An 18,659-nucleotide genomic window follows, 5' to 3' on the forward strand; every position below is an offset into this window, starting at 1 on the left:
CGTGGCCAGTCCTCAGTGTTCAACTGAGTATATAATTTGGGTCTTTCAGAGCTGGGAATGTAGCGCTTCCCTTTGACAAGCGGGTCCTCTCCACAGCTGGGAATGCCTGGTGATCAGCTGCCTCCGCTCAACAGCCAAGTGCCACTGCACTGCATCTCGTCTCCCTAATGACAGGCTCCTCAGCAGCCAGCAATTTCCAAAGAAAGAGGAGTCAGACAGAGAGAGACAGAGAGATAGAGAGAGAGAGAGAGAGAGAGAGAGAAGAAAGAGTCCTGTACTCTACTCTAAACATCCCTGACCAGCATTTGGCAGCCAGCCAGCCAGCATATTCGTCCAACAGCCAAGTTGTGATGTCTCCCAGACTTCTTATGACAAGAGAGAGGAGTTTAATAAGTCCCAGTCCATGAGACTGATACAAAGGGAGGAAATGTAGGAGTAATGTGTCTTCATATATTTGACTTCAAAAACAGAACGGAACAAAACTGCCAACACGTTTCATTAAAATTCTTCAGGACATTTTTGAGTGACTATACTACTGAGCTCAGTCAAGATGACTCATTAAATATGGGCTCCGTGATGAACTCCTGGAAAAGTGACACGCAAAACATACTTAACAGTCAAATTTCAAGCTTACTGTAGTGTAAAGAATGTGAAGGTCATACAGTGTACTGCTGCTGAAGACTCACAGCCGTCTCTCTGTCTTAACGAGGACACACAATAACATGTCTGAAGAGGACCATACAGTAAGAGAACTTTATGAAAGACTAGAGTCCTAGACTCATGTCCTAGACTAGACCCATGAACTGACTTGAGGTTTGCACAACCACTTTATTGGGATATTTGTTGTTGCTTTGAGAGGCAGCTTTCTCACGAAAACAACACATTATTTTGGAAGGTTTTGAGTGTGCTTTTTAGATGTGTGTGTGTAGGGGGGGACTCATTCCTGATCTCCTGGTAGCTTGAAGTACCATCATACAATCATCCTTCCTTTACACAACCATTCAGAAACCGGATTGATAAATAATCCAGAGGACCAACCTTATTTGTTTTATACACCTCGCCCTTCCCTTTCTTTACCTGAAACGTTCCCCACTATAAAAACTTTAAATGACAAGCTATACCACTACAGATCACAACTTTGTCTTTTAGTAAGGAAACTCATGTCTCATCAACTCTTCGCAACTCCTCCACATACTAATTGCCCTAAGGGGACAAATAAAAACAAAGCTGTAATGACTGCCAACCAGCAAAGCCAACAGCAAGACAGACTGACTGACATGCCCTTACCTTATTAGTTCACAGCTCCTTCTCCCTCTCTTCCCCACCAGGAGCTCCCTCTGTGCATGCGCTCCCCTCTGCTTCCCACAGCAACTATCTAATTGACAGAGAACCTTGCTCACTCCTAAATGTCAATCCACACCCCACGGAGAGAGAGAGCGAGAGAGAGAGAGCGAGAGAGAGAGAGAGAGAGAGAGAGAGAGAGAGAGAGAGAGAGAGAGAGAGAGAGAGAGAGAGAGAGAGAGAGAGAGAGAGAGAGAGAGAGAGAGAGAGAGAGAGAGAGAGAGAGAGAGAGAGAGAGAGAGAGAGAGAGAGAGAGAGAGAGAGAGAATGAGAGAGGGAAAAAATGGAGAGGAAGGAGGGAGGGAAAACGAGCCTCTGCGTGTGTTCAAGGGGGGGATCCCCCATGGGAATCATGGAGGGAAGGTTGAGAAGAAGAAGGCTGACCAAAAAGGGAAGAGACTAATCGGAGCGGAAAGAACCAAAGACAAACACTGAGAGCTCAGATCAAACGGTTTCTCTAAGTGCTCCCAGGGCTGTGTGCTTGGGACCAAGACCTTGGTCATTATATACTAGGAGTAGGCTGAGAGAGAATAATATTTCACATTTGATTATCACCACACACAAAACAACAGTCAAGAAAAACATATTCTGAGCATATTTTGTAGTTTATCTACTAAGATCTTTGTCATTATATACAGGGAGTGGGGCTGAGATGTATTAATATTTCAGATCTGATTATGACCACACACAAAAAACAAGCTGGAAAAACATCTTCCGAGTATATCTTTCTAGTTTATCTATGTCTGTGTTGCTCCCATTTCCTCTTTCACTACCCCCGTAAGTTTATTTTCTTAGCTTTTCGTGTCAAGGCCATTGGCACTGTAATAATAGAACGATGATAACATCTGGAAGTACGAAAGAACACCTCCAGTCTTTTAAAAGCTTACTTTGCACGGCTGCTAACCTACTCCTAACCTATGCACAGATGCCGCCTGAGGCCGTGTTCCATGCAGGGGAAACACCTGGGCTGTTTGGAAAGCTTTTCCTGAACCATTGTCTTGTTCGCCCATACAGATAGATGAGCAAACAAAAAGCATTGTCTTCTAGAAGAGTTTTTTTTTTTTTATATATATAGGCTCAAGTGGCATCACCAACACTACTTATTGTGGTCTAACGTAGCCTAAATCATGGCTCACGCCAGGTTATGGCTAGAAGGGATACGGCTCATGTCAAAGTGACGTCACGCTCTCGCTCTGAACTCGGACTTCGAACAAACCTACCCACCTGATAGCTAGCTAGTTAGCCAGTTATGCTGGCTAGTTGGCAACAACAGACGGTTGCTAATTAACATTTGTAAAGTAAAGTTTTATGTTTATTTCGATGGGCGAGGAAGAAATAACTTGTATTATTGGTCACCATCTGGATGTCACCGTAATGGGGAGTCTACTCAATGGGGAGAGGGGAGCATGCATGGCATGCCGGACAGCACAACACCCGAGCACAATGTCATTCGCTTCCGTTTGCGGAGCATTGTTGTCCCGCAGTAAGGAGACGGAAGTAGCTAACTTTAGCTACCCACTGGGCAAAAACAGGTTGAATCAACGTATGAAGTTTCCATGTCATTTCAACAACAACAGAAATGTGCTGACGTTGAATAAACATAATGAAATGTCGTATTTTTTTCACCCACATTTGAACCTAAATCCAATCCCTTATGAAAAAGATTGCAGTAAAACTGCACAATGCTGCAATTACTGCGTCCAAAATACCACAGTCAACTGCAGTTACTGCAGTTTTTTTATGGCAATCTTTTTTTGTAAGGGATGACATGGTGACATATTTTGTTGATTTCACGTTGAATTCACGTTAGTTGACAACTCAAATCAAATCAAATCACATTTTATTGGCCACATGCGCCGAATACAACAGGTGCAGACATTACAGTGAAATGCTTACTTACAGCCCTTAACCAACAGTGCATTTATTTTTAATAAAAAAGTAAAATAAAACAACAACAAAAAAGTGTTGAGAAAAAAAGAGCAGAAGTAAAATAAAATAACAGTAGGGAGGCTATATATACAGGGGGGTACCGGTGCAGAGTCAATGTGCGGGGGCACCGGCTAGCTGAGGTTGTTGAAGTAGTATGTACATGTGGGTAGAGTTAAAGTGACTATGCATAAATAATTAACAGAGTAGCAGCAGTGTAAAAAGGTGGGGGGGGGGATAGGGGGGGGCAGTGCAAATAGTCCGGGTAGCCATGATTAACTCAACCAAATGTAAATCAAAACTATATGTTCAAATGACATCAATCAATCAATCAATCAATTTTATTTTATATAGCCCTTCTTACATCAGCTAATATCTCGAAGTGCTGTACAGAAACCCAGCCTAAAACCCCAAACAGCTAGTAATGCAGGTGTAGAAGCACGGTGGCTAGGAAAAACTCCCTAGAAAGGCAAAACCTAGGAAGAAACCTAGAGAGGAACCAGGCTATGAGGGGTGGCCAGTCCTCTTCTGGCTGTGCCGGGTGGAGATTATAACAGAACCATGCCAAGATGTTCAAAAATGTTCATAAGTGACAAGCATGGTCAAATAATAATCAGGAATAAATCTCAGTTGGCTTTTCATAGCCGATCATTAGAGTTTAAAACAGCAGGTCTGGGACAGGTAGGGGTTCCATAACCGCAGGCAGAACAGTTTAAACTGGAATAGCAGCAAGGCCAGGCGGACTGGGGACAGCAAGGAGTCACCACGGCCGGTAGTCCCGACGTATGGTCCTAGGGCTCAGGTCTCTCAGTTGGCTTTTCATAGCCGATCATTTAGAGTTGAAAACAGCAGGTCTGGGACAGGTAGGGGTTTCGTAGCCGCAGGCAGAACAGTTGAAACTGGAATAGCAGCAAGGCCAGGCGGACTGGGGACAGCAAGGTGTCATCATGCCCGGTAGTCCTGACGTATGGTCCTAGGGCTCAGGTTCTCAGAGAGAAAGAGAGAACGAGAGAATTAGAGAGAGCATACTTAAATTCACACAGTGACTAGTGGGTAGTAAAATCAAATCAAATTGTATTTGTCACATGCGTTGAATTCAACAGGTGTAGACTTTACCGTGAAATGCTTACTTACAAGCCCTTAACCCAACAATGCAGTTCAAGAAATAGAGTTAAGAAAATATTTGCTAAATAAACTAAAGTAAAAAAATAAGATTACATAACAATAACAAGGCTATATACAAGGGTTACCGGTACCGAGACAATGTGCGGGGGTACAGGTTAGTCGAGGTAAATAGTCCGGAGGGCCATTTGATTAACTGTTCAGCAGTCTTATGGCTTGGGGGTAGAAGCTGTTAAGGAGCCTTTTGGACCCAGTCTTGGCGCTCCGGTACCGCTTGCCGTGCGGTAGCAAAGAGCACAGTCTATGACTTGGGTAACTGGAGTCTTTGACAATTTTTTGGGCCTTCCTCTGACACCGCCTAGTATATAGGTCCTGGATGGCAGGAAGCTTGGCCCCAGTAATGTCTTGGGCCGTATGCACTACCCTCTGTAGCGCCTTACGGTCGAATGCCGAGCAGCTGCATACCAGACGGTGATGCAACCGGTCAGGATGCTCTCGATGGTGCAGCTGTATAACTTTTTGAGGATCTGGGGACCAATGCCAAATCTTTTCAGTGTCCTGAGGGGGAAAAGGTGTTGTTGTGCCCTCTTCACGACTGTCTTCGTGTGTTTGGACCATGATAGTTTGTTGGTGATGTGGACACCAAGGAACTTGAAACTCTCGACCCGCTCCACTACAGCCCTGTCGATGTTAATGGGGGCCTGTTCAGCCCTCCTTTTCCTGTAGTCCACGATCATCTCCTTTGTCTCGCTCACATTGAGGGAGAGGTTGTTGTCCTGGCACCACACTGCCAGTTCTCTGACCTCCTCCCTATAGGCTGTCTCATCGTTGTCGGTGATCAGGCCTACCATTGTTGTGTCGTCAGCAAACTTAATGATGGTGTTGGAGTCGTGCTTGGCCATGCAGTCGTGGGTGAACAGGTAGTACAGGAGGGGACTAAGCACGCACCCCTGAGGGGCCCCGGTGTTGAGGATCAGCTTGGCAGATGTGTTGTTGCTTACCCTTACCACCTGGGGGCAGCCCGTCAGGAAGTCCAGGATCCAGTTGCAGAGGGAGGTGTCTAGTCCCAGGGTCCTTAGCTTAGCGATGAGGGCACTATGGTGTTGAACGCTGAGCTGTAGTCAATGAACAGCATTCTCACATAAGTGTTCCTTTTGTCCAGGTGGGAAAGGGCAGTGTGGAGTGCGATTGAGATTGCGTCATCTGTGGATCTGTTGGGACGGTATGCGAATTGGAGTGGGACTAGGGTTTCCGGGATAATGGTGTTGATGTGAGCCATGACCAGCCTTTCAAAGCATTTCATGGCTACCGACGTGAGCGCTACGGGGCGGTAGTCATTTAGGCAGGTTACCTTCGCATTGTTGGGCAAAGGGACTATGATGGTGGTCTGCTTGAAATATGTAGGTATTACAGCCTCTGTCAGGGAGAGGATGAAAATGTCAGTAAAGATACTTGCCAGTTGGTATGCGCATGCTCTGAGTACACGCCCTGGTAATCAGTCTGGCCATGTGAATGTTGACCTGTTTAAAGGTCTTGCTTACATCGGCTATGGAAAGCGTGATCACACAGTCGTCCGGAACAGCTGGTGCTCTCATGCATGCTTCAGTGTTGCTTGCCTCGAAGCGAGCATAAAAGGCATTTAGCTCGTCTGGTAGGCTCGCGTCACTGGGCAGCTCGCGGCTGGGTTTCCCTTTGTAGTCAATATCAGGGTGACCGCTAAAGTGCGATGATTGTAGTGATTTTCACAAAAAATGTACAACTACGGCATTAACGTCTACATTTATGTGAAAAAATGTAATTAAATTACTTCGATTAAAATTGAAGGATTCTGAACACTCTCCCTAGTGCCAACTCTCTCTGATGTTTGAAATCACTTTGATATAAACTGTATCCCTTCTAGCCACAACCCTCTCTCCAATGTAAGCATCCATCAGTGCACTTCATCACAGTGACACCCAACTCCACCAAAGCCTAGTTTGGAATAACCTTTGACATGTGTGTCAGATATTAACAAAACACTGTGCACCATATCCCCCGCTCGGACCCTTATCATGATTTAACCCCTATAGAAATACAATTTACAAAGGATATTTATTACACTTTATTAAGTTTTACATCCTATATACAAAAAAAAGGTGCTATCTAGAACCTAAAAGGGTTCTTCGGCTGTCCCCATAGGAGAACTCTTTGAAGAACCCTTTTTGGTTCCAGGTAGAACTCTTTTGGGTTCCATGTAGAACCCTTTCCACAGAGGGTTCTACCTGGAACCAAAAATGTTTCTACCTGGAACCAAAAAGGGTTCTCCTATGGGGACATCCAAATAACCCTTTTGGAACCCTTTTATCTAAGAGTGTATTCCATATAACATGAGCTCTAACTTTTCTAAGATTCTTCCTGGAAACTGTAACACAAAATCTGTTACCTGTATCCTGAAGTTTAGAACTTAATAAAATAGAAGACAAATCTAAAAGAGGGTATGTGCCAAAACAGTTCTTCAGCTAGCTCAGTCCCTGAGAAACTGTTTGTTGCTCCCTGAGGCCCATTAGCACATGCAGTTTGTGTAAGATGTACATAAGTGGAACCAGCTTTAACTCCTGGTGCTGACACATACACATAGATGAGTGCACGTGCACGCACGTTTTTTTTTTTTTTTGAAGGTAGTCGTAAGGGTGGACTCATTATGTAGAACATGTTTGTCTGTCTGTAAGGTCAGAGCATTCCTACAACTATGGAGCACAGCTGCATCTTTGAATTAAATTAAGGTTCAGGGAACCTTGATGATCTGCTTCAGTCCAGTGAATTAGCCCCCTCTATTGACACTTTTATTTAATTACATATATAAGGTAAAAGCAGCAATTAGTGTAATGAATTACTTTTGGAAATGCATTAGGGAAAGGAAAAGGGGATATCTAGTCAGTTGTACAACTGAATGCATTCAACTGAAATGTGTCTTCCGCATTTAATTAACTGATTGATTGAGTAGTCTGTAAAAATATGATTTGGCTAGACTGCTTAAAGGGCTCCAATGGGGGCCTTGACTGCCTGTCCAACTGTAAAGTATTTCATATTGTTTCATAAAAAAAACATGCATCTTCTTCGAACAGCTTTTGTTCTTACTGTAGTTATATTTTGTGGAGCAAGGGCAAAGTCTGACCATTTAAAACATCAATTCAGGCATCGCATGTAAAGTGCTTGTTGACCCTTACAATAATGCCTTGCACTTTCTGTGGAACGTTCCCACCGTTTTTAGGGTGGACTAAAACTATATTCTGGTTAGGTTATCTGACAACTTATGCAACCCATTCTGCTGCAAAAAAATCATTCAGTCTCTAGAACAAAATTATACGGTATAAAACATTTTATCATAATTTTACATCAGCAGCAACTGAAAATCTCAGTGCTTTTTAATTCCAAAACTAAACGGGGGAACAATGTTGTACTCAGCCCCCATTGCAGAAACAGTCACTATAATGATGCTTGTCAAATGGAGTGTGACATTCCAGAGGTTCTCTGTGTGATCCCTAATTGCTTTCACAAAGTTCTGACGGTTCCTGGAGTTCTAACAACCCAATTAGTGAACGACCCGCCTTTCGGTCCTTTCTGTCCTTCTGGGGCATGAGATTGAGGCTTGACCGTTTCTCACCATTCTGGGATCAGACAAGAGGACGATAAGACATCGGTTCATCCCCAAAGTCTGTTTGTGAAATTGGAAGATTTTTTTTAAATCAAAGGTTCAAATTGGCCTTTTAGGTGGATTAGCCTACCGCTGAATACAAGGTTTGATTGTTGAGCTGCCTGTTTGAGGTGCTTACATGTCATGTTGTTCCTTCTCCTGTTGAATTGTGCCTGGGGCTTATTGCTCACAGATGACTTGGAAGGTGCCATTGAGGAGAATAAGGAATTGGGCAAAGCCATTCTGGAGATGCTGCACATCAATAAGCTGTCTGCACCACATCAGGCCAAACCACACCCCTACATGAGACAGGTCTATCAACTTCTGGACACACAAGAGGCCCGAGACTTGGGAAGCTCCGATGGAACACTGGTGCAGAGTTTTCGGAGTGTCCTGGGTAGGAGCCTAACTTGAAACCGTTATACAGTAAATAAGATGTTTCCTAACATGGATTGGTCCTAATATGGAATTTTAGCAATATGTTTGATGTCTTATTAGCTAGTGAAATTCCTGTTAGTCCTGAAAATAGTTATAGTTCGCAGTTAGCTAATATCAGCTTTATTATACCATAGTTGTCCAAGGAAAGTTGTGTATGTGATGTTGTTAATTGATGCCTGTGTTTTGTTCCAGCAACATCATGTCTATGTGGGCTGTTTATGTGTTCTGTGCTGTGGGCCAACTTTGGATGCAATCAACTAGATTGATTAACATTGTCTCTCTTTATGTTCCTTGGACCAAGCAGGCCCACTGCATGCCCCCGCAGGATGGATCTGGTTCAACGTCTCCCACCTGAAGCCTTCCATGGCCGTGGCTGAGCTCGTCCTGCTCCGCAAGACCCTCCACCCCAACCCCCTCAGTGTCACGGTGGCCCTGCACAGCCTGACCAGGGGGGCGAGTGGCCTGAGCGTGAGCCCTCCCCTCGAGGAGAGGATCCTGACCCTGGATCAGCTACCCCTGTCTGGCTACGACGTGTTTGACGTGTCCCCCTTCATGTTCTCCTCCAAGCCTCTGGACGTGGTGGGCTTCCAGCTGCGCTACACGGACGAGAGTGGGAGCCTGGTGCTTCATGAGGCCCTGACCCAGAGCCTCTACTGCCTGGGGGGCGGCTCCCTCAGCGAGCCCCTGCTGGTGGTGTACCGGGCTAGGCCGCTTCGCCACCAGACGACGGCTGCCACCAATGGGCTCCGGCCTGAGCGCAGACAGCGCCAGCACTGCCGCATGAGGAGCCACGAGAGGAGGAGCCTCTTCCTGGCCAAACGAAACGGCTACAAGCGTCGTCGCTTTGATGCCACCCCTGACCCACAGTGTCGGCTCCATCACCGCTATGTTGACTTCAACAAGGGCAATCTGGCAAACTGGATCCTACAGCCGTCAGGGTTCAATGCTACCTTCTGCAGGTGGGAACGTCACACAAACATAGAGTGAGCTCCAGGAATATTGGGACAGTGACACATTTTGTTGTTGTTTTGGCTCTGTACTCCAGCACTTGATACAATGACTATGAAGTTAAAGTGCAGACTGTCAGCTTTAATTTGAGGGTATTTTCATCCATATCGGGTTAACCGTTTAGAAATTACAGCACTTTTTGGACATAGTCCTCCCATTTTAGGGGACCAAAAGTATTGGGACAAATTCACTTATATGTTTATTAAAGTAGTAAAGATTAAGTATTCCTAGTACGCAGTGACTACATTAAGCCTGTGACTCAAAAAAATGTTGGTCCCCTAAAATGGGGGGACTATGCACAAAAAGTGCTGTAGTTTCTAAACAGTTCACCCAATAAGGATGACAGTCTGCACTTTAACCTCATAGTCATTGTATCATTTCAAATCCAAAGTGCTGGAGTACAGAGCCAAAACAATAACAATATGTGTCACTGTCCCAATACTTTTGGAGCTCACTGTAATTGTTGTTATTACAGTGGTGAGTGCCGATATCGATAATTCAATACCACATTGATATCGGTCATATCATAACAATATCGATATGTCGATGTCATTATGAGCGAGGCATACAGCATCACAATATTGTTTTATCTAAGGGTGACAAATGATGACTTAACTACCCAAGTTATGATGTCATTGCAGCCAGATTTGCTTGCTGACTGGGTAGTGAAGTGATCATCCAATGCAGAACCTTTGTTGTGTTTATAATCAGAGTGTTATCCCATTTCAGTGGTACCTGCCACATTGGGAATTCAGGAGTGTCCATAGAAGGATTTAGAACGAGGAAAAGACAGACTGAGGAGAGATCAGTCAATAGGTATGTGTTGAGAACTCGATATCCACTATGCACTATAGATACTGTGGTAGCCCTTGTGTAGCTATATGTAGACAATACTGCCCTACAAAGGCAAAATGCAGTAACTACACTTTCGGTCAAAATTTGGTTAAGACTGAAATCAGGCTTTGTAGTATCTGTTTTATCTTGTGACAGTGTCCTGGTTCAATTATGTTCTGTTTCAGAGAAAATTGAGTTTGAAATTTGCAGTAACTACAAAATCCAAGTAAAACAGCAGTAACTGAAGTTACTGCACTTTGGCTTTGTTTCACCATGTTTTGACTGCAGTTACCCGCTCTGTCATGCAAAGGTAAAGACCAGTAACTATGGAAACAGTGAAACATGGCTTTAAAGACAAATACAGTATATATTGTAGGTAGATAAGTGATAATGCACTGATTTATCATCTTATTATGAAGTAATGTTTTATGCATATAATATGCCATTTAGCAGACGCTTTTATCCAAAGCGACTTACAGTCATGTGTGCATACATTTTTACGTATGGGTGGTCCCGGGGATCGAACCCACTACCCTGGCGTTACAAGCACCATGCTCTACCAATTGAGCTACAGAGGACCACGTATCAACCATGACCACTGATTTGACCTATGACCCATAAGTCAAATAAATGACCATACAAAGTCAAATAGAAAGACAACAAGAAAATTGGATAAACACATTTAGATTGTAGATATATCTTTTTAAAGTATAAATGTTCTGCGTGATGAAATATTCCTTACCTTATGGTGGAAAAATGCTTGAGGGTTACTACAATATAACATTCAAAACATGAAAATACAACTACATAACACCATTAAATACAGTTGGAATGTAGTTAGAACACTCAAGCTGTTTCCATCAAACAGAAAACAACAGAGTTGAATAAACACATTTAGATTGAAGATACTGCACTTTGCCTTTGCATGACCCATATAGTTGTTTAAGGTCATACAAAGACAGCGGGCAGTATCTGCATTTTAGGGGTCATGGGTCAAATCAGTGGTCATGGTAAACCCCACCTCTTTAAGGAATACCTGGGATAGGATAAAGTAATCCTTCTACCCCCCCAAAAAAAATTGTAAAGTGGTTATCCCACTGGCTATAGGGTGAATGCACCAATTTGTGAGTCGCTCTGGATAGGAGCGTCTGCTAAATGACGTAAATGTGCCCTTGAGCAAGGCACTTAACCCTAATTGCTCCTGTAAGTCGCTCTGGATAAGAGCGTCTGCTAAATGACTAAAATGTAAAATGTAAATGTATGGTTGATGTGCATAAAAATTGATTGATAATAAGATGATACATCAGTGCATTATCCCTTATCTACCTACAACATAATTGGCTGGCTAGCAAAAAAACTTTAAAGCAATTTTTCTCACTTTCACTGCTGCCGTAGTTAATGTGTCTTGCCTTTGTAGGGCAGAATCGACATCCACTTTGTGTAGTTCCATATCCACTAGGACTATATTATTCTGTAGGATTGTTGTAATTAGGGTTGCAAAACTCTGGTAACTTTCCCAAAATTCCCAGGTTTTCCAGAAAACCGGATGGAGGATCCCCGATTTCCTGCTTATTCTCTCCTGATTCTGGGACTCTTCCAACCGGGATTTCTGGAAAACCTTGATATTTTGGGAAAGTTACAGGAATTTTGCGACCCTACAACAACATTACTGTAGTTGTAATATTGAGTTTCCTTCAATTTCAGCTCCAACTGTGTTCCACTGGAGCTGTCATCTCTCACGGTGATGTATAGGAGTGAAACAGATGACGTCATCGTCCAGAAGTTTAGAGATGCAAGGGCAGAGAGCTGCATATGCCAGCCACAGGCTAAGCATTGAAACCAGCTCCCCCACATACAGTATTTACCCATCCTAGACACTGGAGGGCGAAATTGCTTATTGAATCTGAAGTAGGAGACCGGCTAGTAGACCAGCTAGTAGACCAGGGTGAAAAGGATTAGGGTCATTTTATGTTCCGAAGAATCTATGAACGAGGGTTGATAGACTGTATGTTCTGGTGTGGTGGGTGAATTAAAAATACACTTGAAAAATTTTCTCCTGTTTACTACATGTGTTACAATCAAGAGCTTTTAGTCCATCCAATACAAGCATTAGAATAAAGAATCAATTGAATACATTTCACTGACAGGCTTTTTTTTATAGGACTTGTCATTTGGAAGTGCAGCAAAACAGTTTCTTACCGATGTATCCTACATTATAGGCTAATTTACATATTGTACCTGATCCTTTCAGATCTACAACGGTGCTTGTAGGGTTTGGGGCTCAGAGCAGGGTTGGGGTTGATTTGGAATTTAGCCTTTCCTCCCATAGAGCTAGTGAGCCACAGATTGACATCCAATACCAAATTAACCCGTAGCCCTTACCTCCGAAGCACTTGAAGATATCTGAAAAGATTTGATAAGTGTAAGCAAATATGTACAAAATCCCAGCTATCAAATGTCAAGTGTAAACCAGGGATTTTTAAAAAATCGCGGCCCGAGGAGCAGTTGTTGGTTGTTCACTTCCTTGCTTAAGGGCAGAACGGCAGATTTCTTCACCTTGCTGGCTCAGGGATTCGAACCAACGACCTTTCGGTTATTGGCACAATGCTATTAACAACTAGGCTACCTAGGGGTCAAGCTGGGATTGGGCAGGAAGAGGAAGTACAGCCCACTACTTAACAGCCAAACATCTGATTGGTTGCAGCTGTAGTCCTTTAAAAACGCAGCCATAACTGTGGGGGAACGATGATCCGATTTGTTCGGTGACAACCGGGAGGTTCCGTTAGAAGTAAATGCAGAGGGAATAGGTTGACGTTTGTTTGTTATTTACAGTGTTAGATTGTGCATTATTCTACTTGTATTATCAGGGTGACATCTGTGTCGAGGGATAGGCTACAGTATGTTTATTTTATTTGGATGAAGCGAGCAGGCAGCAAGTTGCAAGAATTGGATCGCCAAGCGCTGAACCTGCCGCCTGCGAGCCTATGATCCGGTATATTTATCGGTCTATGAAGCCTACTGTATGAAATTCAAGTATGTCAGGAAAACATTTTAAAGGCCATGAAGTCAGTTGCTGCATCAAATATTTTATTTTTGGATTTAACATAATATTTTGGGTAAGTGTGTTTTTCTTCTTGCTATTTGTCTCTCTTATTGTCTTTCATTGGGCAATTTTGAATCTGCAATCTATTTTAAACTGTAGGCCCAGCTAGAGGAACTGGCTTAAGTGATATTATAATAGCCTAATTATTGTGAATTATATTCCCTTGATGATTTTACGACCAAGATGCTTCACAAGCTGTAGGTCTATTGATGTATTAAATAATAGTCTGTTAAAACCTATTATAAATGATAACGTGATCTTTCGATTTGTGAATAGCAGCAAACCACTTTGTTTGTGTTGGCATGCATTTCAAGCTCTTTTTACCTTGCTTATTTAGGTTTGTTGACATTCACAATAGCCTTCACATAGACTCTTACTCAGAGCACTTTTTTATTTCCAGTCTCCACTGCCCCCGGTAATCCGCTTTCTGTCCTCGTTTGTCGGGACCAACTCACATGACACGTGAAACGTTTTTCTTCACATGCAAATGGGGCCATAAACATAATTATGCCCTATTTATTACCGTCATCGGACTACATTCCCAGTAAGCAAAATGACGTGAAAAAATGACTAAAAGACGTATTATCCAGACGTTGAAGTTGCATCTTTGAAAAATACGTATTTTCCAGACGTTTTTGGGTACATACATATTTTTCAGTAATTTATTCTATGGCCCAATTTCAATGGTACATACTGTACATTCTCAATGAATCCATTTAATATAGGAAAGATTGCAGTATAGAATATTTATTATTGCTGCCATCCAGTGGTGGAAAAAGTACCCAATTGTCATACTTGAGTAAAAGTAAAGATACCTTAATAGAAAACGACTCAAGTAAAAGTGAAAGTCACCCAGTAAAATCCTACTTTAGTAAAAGTCTTAAAGTATTTGGTTTTAAATATACTTAAGTGTCAAAAGTAAATGTAATCGCTAAAATATATTTAAGTATCAAAAGTAAAAGTATAAATCATTTCAAATTCCTTATATTAAGCAAAGGTAGTGAAGTAAACGTTGTCAAAAATATAAATAGTAAAGTAAAGATACCCCTAAAACTACTTAAGTAGTACTTTCAAGTATTTTTACTTAAATACTTTACACCACTGCTGCCATCTGTCACATGCACTTATGTTAGCTTTTACAAAAGCTTTAAAACTGGCAGTGATAATGTTCAAAGTAGTCCTACTAAATAAACCAACAGTCCACTTCAACTACAATAACATTCTCAGTAACGGTTAAACTTTTTTTTTTCTTGCTAAGACTGTGATCTGTTGTTGTTTATCTACCCTAATTGAATGCATTGACTGTAAGTCGCTCTGATTAACAGCATCTGTTGAATCACCAAAATGTAAATGTAAAAAATAAACACATGCAAAGCATATTATTCTAATGAGCTCCGCTCCCAAACAAGTACACATTTGGTCAGTCTGGACTAGACCGAATCTGATTGAATCATAGACATCTAGGCTATATTTCATTAGTTTGAACAGCACAATAGAGTATGGCACAGCTCAGTACAGTACAGTACGGTACGATACAGTACAGAATATTTGTATTCAGTAGAGTACAGTAGAGTACTGTACAGTTTAATTTAGTAGAGAACAGTCCAGTAGAGTACATTAGAGTAAAGTAGGGTACAATACAGTACATTATACTATACTCTACTGTATTGTACTACACTCTACTTTTCTTTACTGTACTATACTGTACTGTACTCTGCTGTGCTCTACTGTACTGTGCTTTGCTGTCCAAACTTGTGAAACATAATGTCTATGATTGGTTCAGATTTGGTCTGGTCCGGACTGGACCAAATCTAAACCAAATATAGACGTTTATGTTTGGCCAATTCAAGGCCGGACCGGACCGACTCTGAACCAAACATAGACGTCTATGATTGGTTCAGAATTGGTCAAGACCGGACAAAAAATCAATGTCCATGGACTGTGAAATCAAGGCCGGTCCAGATGCACCAAAGAAGACCAAAAAAGGATGGCTGGTCTGGACAGGTAAAAAAAAAAATATATATATATCCAAAAGACGTTGGCCTTGGACTATGCATAGTGGGTTATGTCTACTCAATTCCCACTCAGTTCTTCCTTGTGAAAAGTAGGCCTGGCCTAATGAATGTCCATTCCAAGACAGCTTATTGTTTACCTAACACTTAGCCTACACACCTAATCTTATTGTGACTAGGCCAATTAGTGAATTGTCTCAAATCTACTGTGAACCTATACTATTGATTGTAGTGACTTCATCTCAGACAGGGAGAGCTCATAATATGATACCAAGTAGCTGGTAAAATAGGTAATTTTCTAAATACACCTCTCTATTGTTGGGAGAACATGTTTTGGACTCATGTCTGTGTTTCTTATTCCCCTTTAGTTTCAACTGCCCTGTTAGAGAAATGCATGAGCCAGAGCTTAATGGTCATTTCCAGAGGGACAAAGTCAATAACAAGGACAATTTTATATAATAAGCCTATCTCTGAAAAACAAGTCTTCCTATTATGCTTTTTTCTTCTTTTGGCTCTGTATGGTTTTGGACGGGGAATAGGTGACTAAGGAGAGTTTTCCCCATTAGGATTACGTCCAGGTCATGTGACTCTCTAAAGTCTTATTCTGGCTCGCAGGAGTTTGGCAGAATTGGTTGCGTGGTCAATTCAATGCTAATGTAATCCCATTCAACGGCCTCCATCGCCTTTGTTCCCTTCAACCCCTCTCTCTGACCTCCCTCCTAAAGTCTGTCCCATTCGACATTGTCTGCTTTCAGTGCCATTGACCATGTCCATGACCGTGAGAGCCAGTGGTCTGCTAATGGTTTGAGGGTTATTGTGGTTGTAAGTGATGGAGCTGCAAGAGCCTGATTTACAATGGTTCTAGCCATGTAGCTGGCATGGTATGCATTCTGTACTATAATCTACTTTTGATAGCCTATTTGTGGTAAAGCTGGTACAGATATTGAGATTACTGGGGATGCTGGTGAAGATTTAAGGTCTTTATGGGTAATGCCTAATGCCAGTAACATCTCTGATGCTACGATAAAGCAAGCTAGGACCATAGAGATTACATTTACATTTTAGTCATTTAGCAGACGCTCTTATCCAGAGCGACTTACAGTTAGTTAGTGCATACATTATTATTATTATTTAAAAAATTATACCCCCTGTGTGAATCGAACCCACAACCCTGACGTTGCAAACGCCATGCTCTACCAACTAAGCTACATTGGTTTGCATGTGCGAACCCCTTTCCCGTGGCCGTTGTCTTCAAGATGTAACGATATAGCCAAGATCCGTGTGAGAGGGCTTTGATAAACTACACAACTATATCTTAAATGTCTTTTGGAGGGTACAGTGCATTGTGTAGAAGAGCTTATGATATCAGATTTATAAATGGAGCTAGTGCCACTGAAGAGAGGTTGCGTCAATAATTTATTGCTGAATTTTCAATGGGATCATGATTGTAGTATCAGCCTTAAACTTTCTGCCATATTCTATTAAGAACGAAGTTTATCTTTGTCATTGAAGCCACACATCCATGCCATGGCCAGTTAAACACATTCTTTAAAAATAGTAGGCCTAACTCACTAAAATCACTATCAACCACTTTTAAAACGATAATTTATAACCCAAAGAATTGTCATTTTATCTGACATTGGAAGGTAATATTTGCAGACTTTCGCACATTTGTGTCAGCATCGTATCAACATTGCAGAAAGTTCTCATGGAGCTGTAATGAATTAAAGGCCAGTGGATAAATAAAGGTTTTGGACACAGCTATAGCAACAGAATGGCAGCCAGGAGAAACATTGTTTGGGTTATTTTTGTAATAGTCTTCTCTCTGGGGGTCCGTCTGGGACCAAAGTCTGGAGGACCTCACAGTGTCTGATGAGTCCTTACAAAACAAAAACCATGGAAACCAGAGGGTTTGGGTTGTGATTTGTCATCGTCACATCACGTTAAATGTGTTAAATCTGTATGGACATAAAGAGGAGAGGGTGAATTATGACTATAGCGTTATACAGTATGATAATCCTCCTCATCTCTTTACCCTATCACTACAGTTGTGAGTTTAGAGTTCAGATGATCCTCTGGCCAGTGGAGATATTACATTTTTAATCAGTTCTTCTCCAGTATCTGACTGTGTTGATTTGAAAGATTTGGCATGGGCCCTCAGATCCTCAAAAAGTTATACAGCTGCACCATTGAGAGCATCTTGACTGGCTGCATCACTGCTTGGTATGGCAACTGCTCGGCAGAGGGTAGTGCGTACGGCCCAGTATGTCACTGTGGCCGAGCTCCCTGTCATCCAGGACCTCTATACCAGGCAGTGTCAGTGGAAGGCCCTAAAAATTGTCCAAGACTCCAGCCAAGTCACAGACTGTTCTTTCCGCTACCGCACGGCAAGCGGTACCGGAGCGCCAAGTCTGGGACTAAAAGGCTCCTGAACAACTTCTACCCCAAAGCAATGACTGCTGAACAGTTAATTAAACGTCTACCCGGACTTTCTGTTTTCACCCCCTACCTACATTAACTTCAATCAATCACCTAACCAAACCTACATGTACATATAACCTCAATCAATCACCTAACCAAACCTACATGTATATATAACCTCAATCACCTAACCAAACCTACATGTACATATAACCTCAATCAATCCCCTAACCAAACCTACATGTACATATAACCTCAATCAATCACCTAACCAAACCTACATGTACATATAACCTCAATCAATCACCTAACCAAACCTACATGTACATATAACCTCAATCAATCACCTAACCAAACCTACATGTACATATAACCTCAATCAATCACCTAACCAAACCTACATGTACATATAACCTCAATCAATCACCTAACCAAACCTACATGTACATATAACCTCAATCAATCACTCCGCAACTACCTCGTACCCCAGTACACATACTCTGTACCGGTGGTACTCCTTGTATATAGCCTGTATATAGCCTCGTTATTGTTATTTTATTGTGTTACTATTTTCTTTATCTATTTGTTCATTTTCATACTTTTCAACTGCATTGTTGGGAAAGGGATCGTAAGGAAGCATTTCCCGGTAAAGTCTACACTTGTTGTATTCAGCGCATGTGACAAATATAATTTGATTTGTTTTAGTATATGGATTTGTCTGGTTGTGAATAATCTCTGAAGTAATGCACTCAGTCCAACCGAGGAGTGTGAATCTGTGTAT

At 42.1% G+C, this 18,659-nt stretch overlaps 3 protein-coding genes across 7 annotated transcripts in view; 2 read left to right on the plus strand and 1 right to left on the minus strand.

The window, feature by feature from the left end:
• The window catches only part of frem1a (Fras1 related extracellular matrix 1a), a 28,550-nt gene extending 27,154 nt beyond the window's left edge, over positions 1-1,396 (minus strand). For 2 of the 3 annotated variants that reach the window (XR_005997650.1, XM_041867635.2), the window contains exon 1: positions 1,288-1,396. The gene's annotated coding sequence lies outside the window, so the exon portion shown is untranslated. The remainder of the gene's footprint in view (positions 1-1,287) is intronic. The other variant, XM_041867634.2, reaches the window with a different exon arrangement.
• A 6,668-nt stretch (positions 1,397-8,064) lies between these two features.
• On the plus strand, positions 8,065-12,326 carry LOC121554745 (bone morphogenetic protein 4). The gene is made up of 4 exons (XM_041868475.1): positions 8,065-8,459; positions 8,805-9,459; positions 10,238-10,324; positions 12,047-12,326. The coding sequence occupies exons 1-4, from the start codon at positions 8,207-8,209 to the stop codon at positions 12,177-12,179; spliced, it is 1,128 nt and encodes a 375-aa protein (XP_041724409.1). The 5' UTR covers positions 8,065-8,206; the 3' UTR covers positions 12,180-12,326.
• A 761-nt stretch (positions 12,327-13,087) lies between these two features.
• tspan5a (tetraspanin 5a) overlaps positions 13,088-18,659 on the plus strand; it is a 30,862-nt gene continuing 25,290 nt past the window's right edge. For all 3 annotated transcript variants that reach the window (XM_041867965.2, XM_041867966.2, XM_041867967.2), the window contains exon 1: positions 13,088-13,458. In XM_041867965.2, the coding sequence (XP_041723899.1) occupies positions 13,378-13,458 (81 nt within the window). In that variant the 5' untranslated portion in view covers positions 13,088-13,377. The remainder of the gene's footprint in view (positions 13,459-18,659) is intronic.

This window comes from Coregonus clupeaformis, chromosome 39, assembly GCF_020615455.1.
Source record: "Coregonus clupeaformis isolate EN_2021a chromosome 39, ASM2061545v1, whole genome shotgun sequence".
Taxonomy (NCBI): domain Eukaryota; kingdom Metazoa; phylum Chordata; class Actinopteri; order Salmoniformes; family Salmonidae; genus Coregonus; species Coregonus clupeaformis.

What these genes read in the sequence shown, in the direction of transcription:
- LOC121554745 (XM_041868475.1), top strand. Translation starts at nt 8,207, where the DNA reads ATGTTGTTCCTTCTCCTGTTGAATTGTGCCTGGGGCTTATTGCTCACA. An exon ending in GAGTTTTCGGAGTGTCCTGG is followed by an intron (nt 8,460 to 8,804) that starts GTAGGAGCCTAA and finishes TGGACCAAGCAG; the next exon opens with GCCCACTGCATGCCCCCGCA. An exon ending in GAGGAGAGATCAGTCAATAG is followed by an intron (nt 10,325 to 12,046) that starts GTATGTGTTGAG and finishes CTTCAATTTCAG; the next exon opens with CTCCAACTGTGTTCCACTGG.